This window comes from Sturnira hondurensis, unplaced genomic scaffold, assembly GCF_014824575.4.
Source record: "Sturnira hondurensis isolate 20B ecotype Veracruz unplaced genomic scaffold, ASM1482457v3 Scaffold0014384, whole genome shotgun sequence".
NCBI lineage: Eukaryota > Metazoa > Chordata > Mammalia > Chiroptera > Phyllostomidae > Sturnira > Sturnira hondurensis.
The window spans coordinates 18,086,496-18,103,011 of record NW_028087015.1 but is presented as its reverse complement, the minus strand read 5'-3'; the positions used below and the strand labels follow the sequence as shown (position 1 = coordinate 18,103,011).

Below are 16,516 nucleotides of genomic sequence, written 5' to 3'. Positions count from 1 at the left end.
GGAAAAGAGGTGATTCCTGTGGCACACTGGCTGAAATCTGCTGACCTAGACATCAAAGAGATTTGCAAAACTACAGCTACTGTCATGAATGTTTTGAAAATAGAGTGATTTTTCACTAAAAAAAAAAAGACCCTTTAATGTCATCAGCACAGTTATTTTACAGGTACATGATGCATATCTGGCTACCATGTTAAACCCACTGCATGTCTAGGAATGTCACCATCTCCCCAAACACCTGTTTGCCCACAGACATCCCCAAATACATTCATGCTTCTGGTCTGGCTCTGGTCCCCTTCTGCCTTCTCTGTACTGTTGTGAGTTTAAGGGCCGGCTGTGGCCAGACAACCACGAAGGCAGATCAATTCGTATGCAGAAGAGCTGGTGAGGACTTTGCTCCCAACTCTGACGCTGTGCAGTTTGATTTTATTCCTAACACAGGCACTCTCGTAAACTGTGAGTTCCCCTATAGTCCGACAAACCGTGACTACATGTGACAATATCAGAACAGTAATATACTAAATACCAGTAATATACTCACATGCTTCACAAAAAGGGATCCTAGCTTTTCTGGATCTTCAAGGCACTTCTCCAACTCTCCTAAAAAAAAGCTAAAACGAGAGAAGTATTACAAACATTTCCAATTTGGCCTTCTAATTTTAGATTGCGGTTCATAATTCCAGGCAGTCTGTCTGGGCACAAGCTGCCCTGAAGTGCCAAGTACTGACACTGAGTTAGGACGAGAGAGCAAAAAGCAACAGTTTAAAAAGACAAAGCAGAATGGCAGCATCCCTTCGCTGGCCGGCAACTTTCCCTTCCTTTGGGCAATCAGCATTTTTATCTCATTTTTTAAAAACAACACATGCAACAATACCCTGGCTGAACACTGACAGAAAAATAAGTGTTTCAAGGCAATGTTTATTTCAAAATGCTTGGTCCTTGTACCTGTAAGTTTCACAGTCTTCTATTACATTTTTTAAGAGGCTCAAATTGAATAACATGTAAAATACATGTACAATCTGTGACAGTTTTATAACATATTCTCATTACCAGAACCAGCTTCTAGGTTATGAACATTAGCTCCCATGCAGATCAAGATCAGGTATGACTGCAGAAACGCAACAGCTGTGGACCACTGCTCTCCATCTCCTGGGCTGCAGCTGTTTGTCAGAGGTGTGCCCGCCTTACTACCATTTACATGTCTTGATAGTTATGCTTGGTGTTTTATTAACCTGCAGACCTGCATACCAGTTAATGCTGTGTTGAACTGTCAACCTTTTGGGTTAAAAATGCCCCTGGCTCTGCAGGTGTCATGGCAGACATGATCTCTGGGTGCCGATTTCTCCACCTGGTCAGCCAGGACCACCGTGTCATCCTCCCCTTCTCTGTCACAGCTTACAAACCAGCCTTGGGAGTAGAAGTCTAGCTACTAGCACCAAATGCCCCTGTTTAAACTTACTGCAGACTGTTGGTAAGTCTACAGTCCATAGAGTCATAAGAGAGAGTGCTGTTTCTAAAGCCGATCAGTCATTTTTATCTGAGTCCAGATGAGTTAGATATTATAGGAAATATAAAAATTAAGAATTAAAAATTAAAAATTCCTGTACCTGGGTTCAAGAGTTTCACATTCTATTAGGACAGATAAGTGCTGAAATAATAAAACACCCCTGGATGCACACCATGGTGATCCCTCCTTATATTGGTAGAGTATGTTACAGCTTCAAAAACACATGCACGGGTGTTATCAACAAGGAGGAGACAGCACGTCTGATCCGAGTGGTCAGGGCTCCAGGGAAGTGCTCACTTGATTGGGTTCGGAGGCTGATGACAGCGTGGTCTACGCTTCAGGCAGCCAAGCACACAGAGGCAGGAAAGCAGGAGGCCTGTCCACGCAACAGGGGCTAGAACAGTACTGGAATGTTCCACAATAATAGCAGCAACTGGCAGAGCAATCCCCGAATGATTATTTAAAACCAGGAGCAAGGTGACTTGAAGGGACAAATATGCAGTGACCAGCCCTGGCAGGCTGCACAGCTGCTGCAGAATCAGCCCCCCCAAGGATCTCCTTCTCATTAGGACAGGCGTGGCAATGCAGTGGGGTCAGTTTGACTTTCACAGGCAGTCATGTCTGCTTTTTCCATTAAAAATTGGTTGGAAAAATGGGCATCTTCCAAACCCTCTAGGAATAACCTGGATTTACTCGAGAGGTGGCTGCAATTCTTTGGAACCATTCATCGAGGCTTATTCAGTGCAGGTGGTGTCCCAAGTGCTTCACACGGATCAACTCCGTTTGCCAAGCCAGGCCCAGGCTGTGAACCGGCAGCCAGGCCCGGCGCCCCCACGCGAGTTGCGCCCTGGACGGACCAGCGTGAAGGAGGTAAGAGTCCTCTGCGGGCCATGAAGTGCTACACAAAACCCCTCGGCCCACAAATATTTCCTATGCACCAGCTGCCTCCACTAGCCACATGGGTAGTAAGATGAAATGAACCAATGAGCACCCGTCCCCATTAGCGGACATGCTGCCATCCGGCAGGTAACGCGGTGGGCACAGGCATGAGGAGGATTTTACGTACTCTCGGTGCCAGTCATAAATCTGGTGGATGTTGCCGAACACGATCTTGTCTTTTCCTTTCATGTCATCGGGAACGCCATCTTCCTTCATAAGTGCCATATAGCCCTAGAATTATTTCAGACAAAATACATTTATTTAATTGAACATGTCTGAATAATGGTTTAGCAAAAGTCATAAGGGAAAAAACAGACACATCCATGTCCTGGACAACTCTCTATTTAAAAAGAAACAAAAATCCTACATGATAAGTGTCCTCAACTGGTGCTTGAAATATAGTTGATCACCAAATAACACAAGGGTTCAGCAGTGCCAACCCCAACACGCTAAAAAATCCAGGTATAACTTGATTCCTCAAAAACTTAATAGCCCACCACGACCAGAAGCCTCCCCAATAAGAGTCACTCGGTCAACACATACTTCCTATGTTGTATGTATTACACATTGTATTGTTAAAGTAAACTAGAGAAAAAAAATGTTATTAGGAAAATCATGAAAAAGAGCTAATACACTGACAGTGCTTATTGAGAAAAATCCATGCATAAGGGGACCCACGCAGCTCACGCCCCTGAAGTCGGACAGTCGGCATGCAGATCTAAGCAGAACGTAACTACTGTTCCCGTCACGGCCGTGACTTCCTCTCCCTGACCTGTTGGCACGCATAATCAAAATTCTTCTAAGGAACTGGAGGAGTTTAATAAATGTAAATGGTTTCATAAAACAAATCTTATCAGCTTATAAATATTACATTTTGGGCCAGAAACATTTTCTCTGTTCTCAGCATTTCTCATATAAACCGACATTTTTCCTCTTAAATTGTTTAAATAATTTGTTAAATCAGGATTTTTTAACAATGACTGATTAAATACATTGCTGAAATGCATTTAAAAGGGGCAGAACGTAGATTCCATTCTATGGAGGATGAAGAAGGGGTGAGGCCAGCACACAAACCTGAGTGTGGTTCTGCAGCGGGGAAGGAAAGGCAGGTGTGAATGCCCACACGACCGAACCCTTTTAGAAACCGAACAAGCTGCACCTCGTCATCTCCAGTTTACCGCGGAAGGACAAGTTCGAGGGCTGCAGCCCTAGTGGGAGAGTCTGAACCCTGGTGTACCTGACTCGAAAACCTACGCCTTTTCCCCAACACTAATAACTTTGTGTTAGGAAGAGATTAAAACTTCCATTTAGATGAAACTTCCAAAGAGGTTAAAACTTCCATTTAACACCAAAGAAATTTAGCCTGTACCCGAACCACTTACATATTCAACTGACTTATTTCACTGTTAACAATGACTGTGGACAAAGCAAGTATGGCAAGTCTTTTCACTTGCACAATGAACTTATTAGCCGCGCCCTTTCATCGAATGTAGACCCAAAACGCATTGTCCCGCACATGTCCACAAAGTTGAGAGAGTAGCGGTGAGACTCTGTTCTGTAACAATAGCTTCTGAGGAGCCGAGTGTATGAGGACGACTATGCCCTGAACCTAAGGGCAGGGAAGGCCTGGAGCCGGTCCTCCCTCCAGCGTGACAGGCAGTGGCTTTGTGATGGCTACTCGGGACATGGCAACTTCCGGGCAGTGGAAAGGGTGAGACCATCACCTGTTCTGAGGAAATGCTGAGCAACGGCCTGGTGCATCCACCGGCACCCCCTGAACTGAGAAGGACGCGGGATGGGAGCGAACCACAGCCGGACACCAGGAACCACAGCCGGGGACCAGTGACATTCTCATTTCTGTGGTGATACCCACTCAGGTGAAGAAATTAAAGGACCCCGCATGAGAGACACAATGGTTGGATCCCATCATTTTAAAACTTAATTAAAAAATGATTATATCAGGCATGTTAGGCAAAAAGAGGCCTTTAAAAGTGAATACAGACTATTAAGATTAATTGGCTAAACTTTATTTTTCAAAAATACTTTTTTTTGGTCAAAAATGTTTTTCAAAGTTTTTGAGAAGGTGGGGGTGCTAACCTGTAACACGATATCCCTTTGTAGACTCTGGGGGTTGATACAGGCTATGACATCTCTGAGAACATACCTCAACCACGTAGCCAAGGTCCCGCACGTAGTCACGTTCTGTCTCCACTAATTCTTGCAGAACGTAGCTGCAGAGAGAAAAGGTGTTTACAATCCAAACTTGTTGTTTTCTACACGAATTCTTTTACACTTTTGCTTTTGTCAAATGAAAACTCCCCTGAGACTGAACAGGGATGTTATCGAACTTGCACACCTGAGTGTCCAATTCTGAGTGTCCCAAATGCTTACAGGCTCATGTGGGTGACGACCCTGTGGGGGTCGCAAGACACCTCCCGTTCAGAGCGAACTCCCACCACCGGACTCTGGTCACACATGAACACCCGAGAGAAGCTCAGACATGCCGCTGTGACCTGACATGACATGACAGGGGGCAGGCTTCGGCTTTTGTTGTGTGATGTTCTGTTTTATAAGCTTCATTGGACATATGAGAAAAAATTTAACTCAGAAGTGCTTGTTTTGAAAAAATTTAACTTAGAAGGTTTGAAACTGCTTAAGGCCACTCCGATAACAGAAGACAATCACTTGACCAGGAGAGCACATCCTCTGGCCTGAAGTCATCCCCTCACTTGTTCATTCATCCCTCCATTCGTTCATTCATCCCTCCATTCGTTCATTCATCCCTCCATTCATTCATCATTCCTCCACTTGTTCATTCATTCCTCCACTTGTTCATTCATTCCTCTCCATTTGCTCATTCATCCCTCCAACCAGGCGGCACTGACTGAGCCCCTCTCACGTGCCCAGCACCACTCCAGGTGCGAACGCCCCGGCTCTGCCCTCAGGCAGTCTACTGGTTTTCCTCTCTCCAAAGGCAAGTTTAAACCTCATATTTACCAAGACTCTTTTTTTCTTTCACCATGAGATGCTTTACTGGAACTGAGAAACACTACCACTAATGTGCGCTTGAAAATATTAGTTTCTGGGGCCAATTTTAATTTTATGTTGCCTTCTTTTTCCTTCACAACCATGTACATCACAGAAAGTATAGGAGTTTCTCAGCAGAAGTGACAGAAGGTATTCTCGTCTGAAACTATCTGTACTTATTATGAATAAAGTACAATATACAAACAAAACCAGAAAAACTGCATGCTGGCTTACTGAGCCCCTCTGAGGCCTGAGCACTTTTCAAACACATACAGTTGCTCAGAGACCCTGGATCTCCTCGCAGATAGATGTGAGTCCCAGTCACAGGTCTGAAGGTGACAGTGATGGGAGGAAAGCCACCCAAACAATGACAACGAAAACATCTGTGTCTTACTGCCGTCTCTTTAGGGAGCTGGACTTCCTCTCTTCCATCTCATCAATCGGTGAGGAGGAGGAGAGAAGGGAATTGTCTGAAGGGTTGAAGGAGGGGCTGCTGCTGTCTCCCTGGTCGACCAGCAGGGAGCTGGGACGGTCCTCCAGGGCCTGAAAGAAAGCACGCCCTCAGTCACGTTTCCGCCTCATCGGAGCCGGGAGCAGGATGGGAAAGTCTCCCACTCAGGAGATACGGATGACCTGACTGTAAAGTTAGAAACTTTGTTTGTAAAACTGCACAGTAGTTAATAACAACCCCCCTCAGTGTTCATTTAAACACTGAGTAAGAGGAGCTGGGTAAAAGAGGAAAGTTAAAATGAAAAAAAATAGTGAATTTACATACATTGATACAGTCTATTCACGATCACACATAATCAGAAAAACATACAACATGTTTACATCGGAACACCGCACCCGTCTCAAATCCAGCAATTTTCTTTTCGTTGATACTCCTGTGGAACGGAAGCACGATCATTTCCGACGAGCGTGGAATTGTCTCGGTCAGGCCAGTTGACCCCAGATGCATCCACCCATGAGCCTTGGTGGGCCACAGAGCAGCATCAGCCACCTGTGTTTTAGTTTAAAACCTGGTTTGGTTCTTGATCACTTATGAAGCCTCGACTCACACTTTGGGCACACAAACCACTCAGCTAAAAACAGTGTCTGTCTGTAGGACACCTGCTCTTGCTGACTGCTCTCTCCTGGAGGAAGCAGTTGTCACACTGGCCTCGACTGCTAGTGGAGAGCTCCCTGCTTCTGTCTCCCCACCCCATTCCTGGGATTTGAGTTTTTTTCAGGTAACAGTTTTTGCTGTTGTAATTCCTGGAGAACCTCCAGCAAAGCTTTGTGGGTGATCAATACATCTCAGAGTTAAATGTTGGTGACATCTTTTTTTTTTGGATTAGTGTGACAATGATTTGCAATTGATTTCTTTCTAATTGGTACATATTCATTTTCTTCCTTAGCCTGAATTCACAAAATATAGGTTATAGTTTTAAAAGTTCCAAAGCAGCCCAGCTGGACCTACAGAAGTACTTAGTGACTGAACTGGAAAAATGCGATCAACTTATCTTCGAATAAAAAGCCCAACACAAACTGCAAGAACACAGTATTTCCTATCAAACCAAATCTCTAATACTTGTCCTGTCTTCTCCCCTTCAGAAGACAGGCTGATGCTGAGTCCAGCACCAGGCATAGCTTGGAGGACCACGTCCGTGCAGACAGTCCTGCCCACTACACACCACACCCACAGAGCTGTGGAAACACATCAAGTGCTCTCTGATTTAGGAAGAGGCAGTTGAGGAACAGGGGTTAGTGGGCAGGCAGCCCTCCCATTTTTTTAAAGAATTTGCTATTGACCTCTACTGGAAGCAAGCGTTTTGCAGTGAGCAGCTGAGCCTGACCACGTTCCTTGGTTCTGGACGTCTTTGGCAAGAGACCAGAGTCCAAAGAATGAAGGGGAGGAAGGCCCGAACCATCTCCTGTCTAGATTTGCAAGGGAACAGCTGAGGCTCGTCACTTTTAACTCTGTTCACTTGAATGGTGAGAAAAAACAGAAAGCAAAATATCCCAGAAGCACCCTCTCGCTGAGGGGCCAGGAATGAGGTCAACTCTTGGGGTCTGGGTATGGCCGTGAAACCATCCTTCTACAGCCGGGGGACAGGATGTCTGGACTAGACCTGGGTGGGTGTCCAGGCAGAGACATGGGCGTAGACATCTGGACAGGGCATGGCCGGAGTTATGTGTTCTCATCACATTTACACCGTCCACGCCCCCCACCGCAAAGCTGGCTCAGACCCGAAATGCCTGGGACTCCACATATCAGACAAATTACTTGTGAAGTCCTCTGGGTCCGGTGGTGTTTTGGTGGGCAGGTTATTGTCAACTTTCTCTGTTTCTTAGATGAAGACAGGTCTGTACAGCTGTTTTCTCTTCTGTGGTTAGTTCTGGTCAATTACATCTTCTTGAAAATTATCCATTTCATCCAGGTTTTCAAATTTACTTTCAGAGAGATGAACAAAGTCATGTGTTATGACTGCTTCAATTTCCTCAGTTTCCTGCTCCCTTATCATTTTTTTTTTATTTTGTGAATTTGTGCTTTCTTTCTATTTTCTTCGGAAGCTTAACTTATATTTTTTGAAGGAACAAATTTTTGGCTTTATTATTTTACTATTTTTCTGTTTTCTTTTTTTTTTAAACAATGCTCGCCATGAGCATGGTTTTAAGGTTTTATTTATTTATTTATTTTTAGAGGGGAAGGAGAGAGGGAGAGAAACATCAATGTATGGTTGCCTTTTGTGCATCCCCTGCTGGTAGTTGGCCTGCAAGGAACCGGTTTGCAACCCAGGCATGTGCCCTGACTGGGAATCGAACCGCGATCGTCTGGTTCACAGGCCCGCGCTCAATCCACTGAGCTATGCCAGCCAGGGCTATTTTTCTGTTTTCTAACTCAGTAATTTGTTTTTATCTCTATGAATTCATTCTTCTTTGCTTTATTTTGTTATTCTACTACCTTGAGTTATATGTTTACTTCATTGTCATTCTTTCTTGTATCTTTCTTTATATTTAGATTAATGCAAAGAAAAAAACCCCAAAGTCAAGTTCAAACAGCCCCCACTGTGGCTATCCATTGCTGTTGCTGTATCATAGATGCCCAGGAAAGATATACCGTCTTCGAATGCTGGTTGGATCGGGAACATGGAGATAAGAGAGAGGAGTAAACCCCAGGGAACAGGAGGTTTCTGATTTGTTGGATTGAATCCTCGGGTTTTTGGGTTAAGAAGTTCATGTCCGTGATCACGTAACGGTTGAGCACTTTCCTCCTTCTCCTCCCCAGTCCGATCCATTCACTCACAGCTTTTGATGCATAAACTGGCCAGTCTTCAAATCCTGCCATGAAGGCCCTCCGGCCTGCAGATTCCCCACAGGAAGAAGAACGTGATGACTAAGGGTCTACAGCGCATGAGACAAGCAGGAGTAACTCACGAGTCACAGGGACCAGAATGGGGGAAGAACAGTAAATGATTCCGTAGAGTCTGTATGGACAAACAGCAGTTCCTGTTTGTCATTACAGAGTTAGTGACAAGATATCAATTATGTTTCACTTGGACCAGAAAAAGAGGCAGAATGTAGATTCCATTCTATGGAGGATGAAGAAGGGGTGAGGCCAGCACACAAACCTGAGCGTGGTTCTGCAGCGGGGAAGGAAAGGCAGGTGTGAATGCCCACACGACAGAACCCTTTTAGAAACCAAACAAGCTGCACCTCGTCATCTCCAGTTTACCGCGGAAGGACAAGTTCGAAGGCTGCAGCCCTAGTGGGAGAGTCTGAACCCTGGTGTACCTGACTCGAAAACCTACGCCCTTTCCCCAACACTAATAACTTTGTGTTAGGAAGAGACATACATGAGTAGAAGTGGAAAGGGGGAATAAACAAGAGCGAGCTGAAAGAGACAAGCCATAGGACTGCTCTCCATTTGGAAGTCTATCTAAATTAATCACAAGTGAATCTCAGACCACTTAAAATGGAATGCAATTTAAATGTGTAGAATAATGGCTAGAAAGTTGACAAAATGTTGCCATACAGCATTCCTTGGGTTTACTATTTCACTTCATAGACAAGACTGATTTTAATGGTTATATATAATTGATGTGATAAATGTGTGTTTTTAAAATGTTTAAGGATGCTTGAAACTCACTGAGCACAATTTAAGCATCCTTTGTTTGGATCATTAATCAACTTCTGTCACTGAGACAGCCAGGATGTGCTTTAACTCAATTCACACCAACACGATCCCAAATTCCTGACCAGTGGAGTCAAGTTCTTGAGTTATCTGCCAACTCCTAGCAGCCCTCCTTGTCGAAGTTCAGAGCCCAGGGCACGCTTTTCAGAAGACAGCATGGCTACCCGAGGGGGGAGTTCCAGGTATGGCAGGGCAATAGTGTCCATCTGAAGTTTCCTTGATATAATTCCCATTTGTCCTAGTTAACTAGTTTCATTAGAAGCTGGTTAGGAGTGGGAGAAGATGGAATGATGTAGATGGTACCTACCACACTGACTGAAGGAAGATATATTTCTAATTTTAAAGAAGTGATGCAGCAACTCCAGTGCTAAAGACCCGTCCTGCAGATATGTGAGTAACCACAGATGCAACAAGCGTGGGTGCTAATAATAGTAAAAAACTGAAAAAGCAACTTAATATATATTAGTATGAAATTTATTTAAACAAATTATAGTGTAATCATGTCTCTGTCCCTTATTAGCTGGCCACATTTTTAAACATTCTGTGTGCCTCAGTTTTCACATCTGTAAAATGGGATAACAGCCGTGTGTGCCTACTTAATAATGCTGTTGTGGGGAGTATTTAAATTAAAACATGCTTGGCACTTAGAACAGCACCTAGTTTAGAATAAGCCCTTGGTGGTATTATCACTACATCCATCAATAGAATATTACACAGCTTGTAAAAGGACTGAGATAAATCTATAGGTACTGACATGAGAAGATCCTTAAGATGTATTAAGTTGAGAATCTTAAAGAGTGACTGGATCCATTTTGAAAGAAAAGGCAGGTGCATACATGCAGCATGTACGTCTGCACCGTGAGGGAAACATGTCAAATGGTTTGAAGTGGTGATCTCTGCAGACCGGACTGGTGGAAGCGGTTGGGGGCTTTTAGTTTGGGAGAGGTGACTTTTAAAAGATGTTAAGTAACTTTACAGGGGTAGGATAATATACTAGTATAAAAAGTTGTTATTACCATTAGTGATTTTTCCACTTCATAGTTAGGAAAACTGAAGAAACACAGAAATGTCGGAATGAGAAGCAATGCATACCTGTCTAACTTCAAAGAATCAACACCTGATTTTGGCTGTTTAATAAAGCAATCTGTGTGGACCAACCAACACTGCAGAAGTCACTGAGAAATCAGGTTCACACGTAACCATCACGGACCTTTCTCTCTCGCACTGTAAATCCAAATGAAAGGTCCGGGAGACAGAAAAGGAAAAGTGTCAGCTTACGTCAGTAACCACTGACTCTGGCCACATCCTTAGACAAGACTGGAACTGACCACATGTGTTACGAGGGTGCTGACACTGGAGACAATGTAGGTGAAGGAAAGGATCAACCTTGGCTCTTGGGAGGTACCTCTACTTGGGGGCTTTGGGTCAAGATGGGTATGTTAACAATGTAATTTTGGTGGGGGCTTTGAGCCATGTACTATCTTGATCTCTGGAGGGGCAGGGGTCAAAGGTGAGCCATGCAAGCAGTCAATCATGTAAATGTGACTCAGCCCCCATAAATGTCTGAATACCAGCACTCAGGTAAGTGCCCCTGGTTGGCAATACTCTGTACATAATGCTGGACATTGTCACTAGGGGATGTTGGCACTGTCCACACCGACTCCACTGGGTGAGGACAATGGGCAGCTTCCTGGGCCCTGTTCCACATATCTTTCCTGGCTGATTTTAATCTGTGTCCTTTCATGTAATATAGTGCAACTGTGGCTTTTCTAAAGTTCTGAGTCCTTTAAGTGAACTAGTGAACCTGCGGATGGTCTTAGGGACCCCAAACTGAGCAGGACATCAGATTCCTTCTGTAGCTCAGAGCAACACAGGGCCAAGGGCACATCCATCTGCAGCAGCACCTCGGAGCAGCTTCCAAACCTCAGACTTCCTCTGGGGAGCCTTACCATCTTGCTTTTCACGAGTTCCTCAATTGCACTCACAAGCTCGGCTGCACTCGGAGTTTCGGAGCTGGTGGGGCGGACTAAGAGCCGAGAAGAAGCCTATGGAAGAAGTTAAGAAAGAGAAAGGGAGGGGGGAGGGGAACGCCTCATGTTAGTCACTGGACAGACAGTAAATTCTCCTGCAAGCTCAAGCTTTTTAAAAAGTAATTCCAGACAAAAAGACCACAGGTTTGTCTTTGTTTGCATTTATTTAAAGTCATCCTTTTAAATTTACAATATTCTGACATGAAATATTAAATAAAACCTGTCTCGGAGACATGTGGAAAGCAGACAATGTCTGTTTTTAATCCGCAGTCATGTAACATCATAATGTTTCTCAGAGAGGTGACTGGGCATGGGGAAATTCTAACTATAGCGTCTGCCAGCTGCTGGCTAGGCTATTGGCAGAGGAGGAAAAAATATAGGGTCTGATCGATGGGAGCATGAAAGGGTTAAGGTCTAATGAGTGAATCCTTCAATAACCAGGCAACAAAACAAGCTACTAAAAATGGCTTCACTGTGCTTGTGGGGTTAAAAGAAAGAAATGAGAAGGAAAAGGAACCAGGGTGCACTGACCAGACAGGGAGGAGGGGGGACGAGCTCACCATTTTCTGTGCCATCCACTTCCCCAATGATTAGTGCAGAGTACAGAAGATCTGTGGCCGCACAAGCTATCAGATGCCGTTTACGGCTAGAATCAGGGCGTACAGGGGTGACAGTTAAGGATCTGGGGGAAGGGCTACTGAGTTCAAGTTCAGTAATTAGCAAACAGGGTGTGTTTGCAGATTACTTGCGCTGTTCACTGACTGGAAACTAGAAGGGGGCGTAATATGAACCTCGCTTCATATTAAGGACAGCGGAGACGCATGCAACACACAGCTAGCTGTCCTAATGATGCGCTTCTCACAGCAGACAGATACGGGTTTATGCATTTACAACGAGGCTGTTACATATGTGGACTCAGGTGTGCACTTTGCAAAACGAATGTTGGCTTGGTCTAATGAAATCTGGAGTATGAGGCGAAGAAAACAAGGAAAAAATTCAAATGGAGAGGTAAGGAAACTGAGCCAAAACAGACATGGAACACAAATCAACATAATGCTGCAGCGGAAGTTTACAAAAAGAGAAAACAGAACAAAACAAAATATTAGTCACAAGATCATATGCCCTCTGGGAACATTACTATAAATTTTTGTAAAGGAAGAATTGCTGTTGATAATACCTAGTGAGATAACACACTAACCAATAAACGATTTTAGCAAACAGAAGAATACAATGTGATCCCCAGTTTAAGTGGAGAAAAATACTCTTATTTGGTAAACAACCAGGCTTAACACCTCACTTTTGTCTACCCATCCAAATGTAAGAAATTTTAGTTTTCTGCTTTTAAAGAATGGGATAGTTTCAAACACTACACACCAGCTTCGGAATGGTTAGAGAAACGACACAGCCCCGCTGCCTGCTGAGTCCACCGTGGGCAGTTTGGGCTGAGGTCCTCTCTCATCTCAGGTCCCACCCACCCGCAACGGCACAGGGTATGCCCCAAACTTCAGACGCAAACCCGAGCTACATCCTTCCGCCAAGACCTGCAGCTCCCCGAATGTGTACTGAGCGCCATAAAGGGAGGAGGAGGAAAGTTCCACAGCAAAGGCGCTGGAGAAGTATCTGCCTTAGGTTGGACCCCTGTGCAATCTGCCTCGTCAGCTGTCAATCACTGGGCCCTGGCTGACCCCCAGCCATAAAACAGGCAATTTGGCAAGAGATCGTGATAGCACTAAGGGGGAAGCCAGTAAAGGAAAATGGGGAAAACTGATGCAGATATCTGTTTTACTCCTAAAACTTAGTTATTGCCAAAAAATTAAAAAATAAAAATCACCAGTAATGACTTCACAGCACGGTTTTCAACACCTGACAATTTGGAGGAGCATAATGGGCCAGGATGCGAGAGGCCACGCAAGCCAGCCACCAGGCTTCCTTTTTGATGCTTTAGGGTTCTATAATCGGGATATATTAAATAATTATAGATTATGTAAGAACTCTAAGAAACAGCAAGAAAAGACTGACTTGGCCTGAAGCCTCTGCACTGACCCAAGGAGCAGTTTCTGAACTGATTCCGGTCCCTGGACGCCTACCCCCACAGTCCACTGCCGCCCTGGTTCCTTGGCACGAGGGACAGAGGAAGTGGACAGCAACACCATTTCATCTGAGCCCAACACCCCTGTGCAACAACACCTAGCGGGGAGAACAAGAAGGCCTAATGCTCAGCGAGGACACAGTCATGCAGACTACGAGTAACTCTGCTCTCTCGGGGACCCTGGTCAGGATAGTAAAACAAATGATTATTTTTAAAGTAGCAATCACTGTGGCACCATTAAAAATGCATTGAACATATTTATATAAATGCACATGTATGAGAAACTGCACACTTAGTCTAATTGGACTCTGTCATCCACAAAGATTTCGGGGTCAAACCCAGCAGAATCTGCCTGGAAAAGCAGCACGTTTCCCAGCTGCCCCTGCACAGCCCCGGAGTCACCTATGTCCTGCAAGGAGGCTGGAGCAGGGCAGCTACTGCAGGGCCCTCCCCTCCCGTGGGCAGCCCAGCCGCCTACCTTGTCGTCCTGGGAGTCTGGCTGGAGCAGGCTGTGCTGCTGGATGGCCATGGGCGGGGGCAGAGGCACGGCGTCGGCCCCCTCCTCCCCTTCTTCTTCTCCACAGCTCTGCATGCCCGAGGACGAGGACTTGGAGAGCGTGCCACTGCTCAGGCCCTCGTTGCGGCCCCTCTGAAATTGCATCAACATTTGCTCGTTATACTCTAGGCCCTGATTGCCAGTGTCAGCGGACAGAAACGAGCCCTGAAGGGTTAACTGGAAAAACACGGCCTGGAGAGAAACTCGATGGATCACAGAAACAAGCTCTTTCCAACCCTGGCGGTTAACTTCGAATCCCTTCCTGCAACCCAGCCACCTTGCTTGCCAACTTGGACGAGAGAAGGGCCACTGAGTGTGCCTTTTGAAGGGGCTGCCAATGGTACCCGTTAGGCTTTGAACACATCATCTCATCTTCAAGAAGGAAAAAAAACGTTCAGAAATTTGAACCATAACCCTCACGGTGACTCAGGTCCTTTGGCCCAGGCTCGCTTCACTTTCGGTATCTTGCTAGAACAAAATTCATGGAAATAATAATGGTATAAAAATGCAATCCAAGGTGCATTTTTAAGAATCTGAATTATCAAATAAATATTCCTCTATTCTTAAGAAAAAATGTCAGTACTATTTCTGTTAAGGGGGCACGGATTAGAAACAACGGGGTAAAATGAAGCACACATTCCAATGCAAACCCGGGCAGAGCCTGCCCAGGACCAAAGGGAGCAGAAAACCCGTATCTGCAAAATAAATTAAATGATACAGAGCTCGTCTTTTCTCTCCGTCTGCCTTCTTCTTTTTGAGTCTATGAGCTATCCTGGTGGGCCCAGAGAAAAACTCCGTGGGCCCCTCACAGACACCACCAGGGCTTTTGGTCCAACTTGGGCCAAAAGGCCCAAGGAAAGAATTTTGTTTAATATGTAATTTAAAGCTCCCTTGTTCCCCACAAAAGGAAATGGAAAAACAATCCTTGGCTGACCGATGCACATTTGTCTTTGGTGACATGGGAACAACCCGGCGTTTACCACTGGGTCAGCAAAGCCAATTAACTGGGCGTTTCCTATTCAGGACAGATGTGAGAATATGGGGGCAGGTGGAGGCAACTGGAGGACGCGCACACTGCTCTAGTCCTTCCACGTCTGAAACTGGTGCTTTCCCTGCACTGTGCTGCTCCCAGGGGTTACTGCTAACTTCACTCAGTCTTTGTGACTGCTTAAATCTTCGGCAGCACAGGCCAGGACTGGTGGGCACCTCCTGACCTCACCCCTAGTTGAATGGGGAGGGGAAGGGCTGCGGCAGCACGGCACCCACTTGCTCTGGAGCAGGCCCGGGGTGCCCAGGCTTTGGGAGGGAGGGTCATGGTGCTCTGATTTGTTCATGACCCTGCTGACATGGACGCAGCTCTTCCTGGAACTTGTCTCCACACTGGGAGGGGAGTGGGCCCCCTGACACCTCCGGGCACACACAGAACACAGAAGCAAGGGAGAGCTGTCACCAGACCAGCAGCCACGCCTCCACCCGGGGTTCTGACCTCTTCGACGGTCTCGTCCTGCGGAGTGGCCGCGCTGTCGTCCGAGTCCTTCTGCGAGCCGGCGTCCGCGCTCTTGCGGACCTCCCTGCTCTTCTTGTGCTTGTGCGCCAGCTTCTTCACGTGCCCGTCAGCCTTGCCGCTGCTCAGCCGCCGCACTGGGCTCGTCAGCCACTTGCGCAGAGTGTTGCCTGGGCGCTTGGGGCCTGGGGAGCTCTGGGCCCCCATCATGTGGGGTTGAAGGGAGGCCACGGAGGCAGGCGGGCTGGCATCGTTACTGGAGACGGACAGCGAGTCTGAAGGGAAGACAGAGACAGCAAGAGTAACTGCGTGGCCCACCAACGCTTCCAAACGTCCAGGAGGAGCCATTTGGCCCACAAGCCTCAGCAGCACGGAGTGAATGGGGAGATCGAGCGGACGGCCGAGTGCTGTACCCACTGGCTCACCCTACCGAGTAGAAACACCACAAAAGAAGGCCCGTCCCTCAGACGCACACTTTCCAGATGTTTACCAAGCTTGAGTTATGCTAGAGATACTTTTACTCAAGATGTTCTGCCCCCTCCAAGAAACCCCAACTGTCTGATCCAATACTATTATCACAGATTTAAACTGTCAATATCACTTAAAATGCCATACACTGGCAGACAGAGTGTTTAATTATACCTGTTTTCTTGATAAATGAAAACTAAGAAAGAATGGTTTAAAGAAGAACTT

At 45.9% G+C, this 16,516-nt stretch overlaps 1 protein-coding gene across 7 annotated transcripts in view; it reads right to left on the bottom strand.

The window, feature by feature from the left end:
• Positions 1-16,516, bottom strand: part of TRIO (trio Rho guanine nucleotide exchange factor) — a 328,151-nt gene that overhangs the window by 23,769 nt on the left and 287,866 nt on the right. For 5 of the 7 annotated variants that reach the window (XM_037063020.1, XM_037063018.1, XM_037063019.1 and 2 more), the window contains 7 exons: positions 15,806-16,098; positions 14,242-14,412; positions 11,594-11,689; positions 5,865-6,013; positions 4,608-4,674; positions 2,571-2,674; positions 539-608 (listed from right to left, as the gene is read on the bottom strand). In XM_037063020.1, coding sequence (XP_036918915.1) covers positions 539-608; positions 2,571-2,674; positions 4,608-4,674; positions 5,865-6,013; positions 11,594-11,689; positions 14,242-14,412; positions 15,806-16,098 — 950 coding nt within the window. Of the gene's footprint in view, positions 1-538; positions 609-2,570; positions 2,675-4,607; positions 4,675-5,864; positions 6,014-11,593; positions 11,690-11,860; positions 12,731-14,241; positions 14,413-15,805; positions 16,099-16,516 lie in introns of those variants that run through there. The other 2 variants (XM_037063017.1, XM_037063022.1) reach the window with 2 other exon arrangements.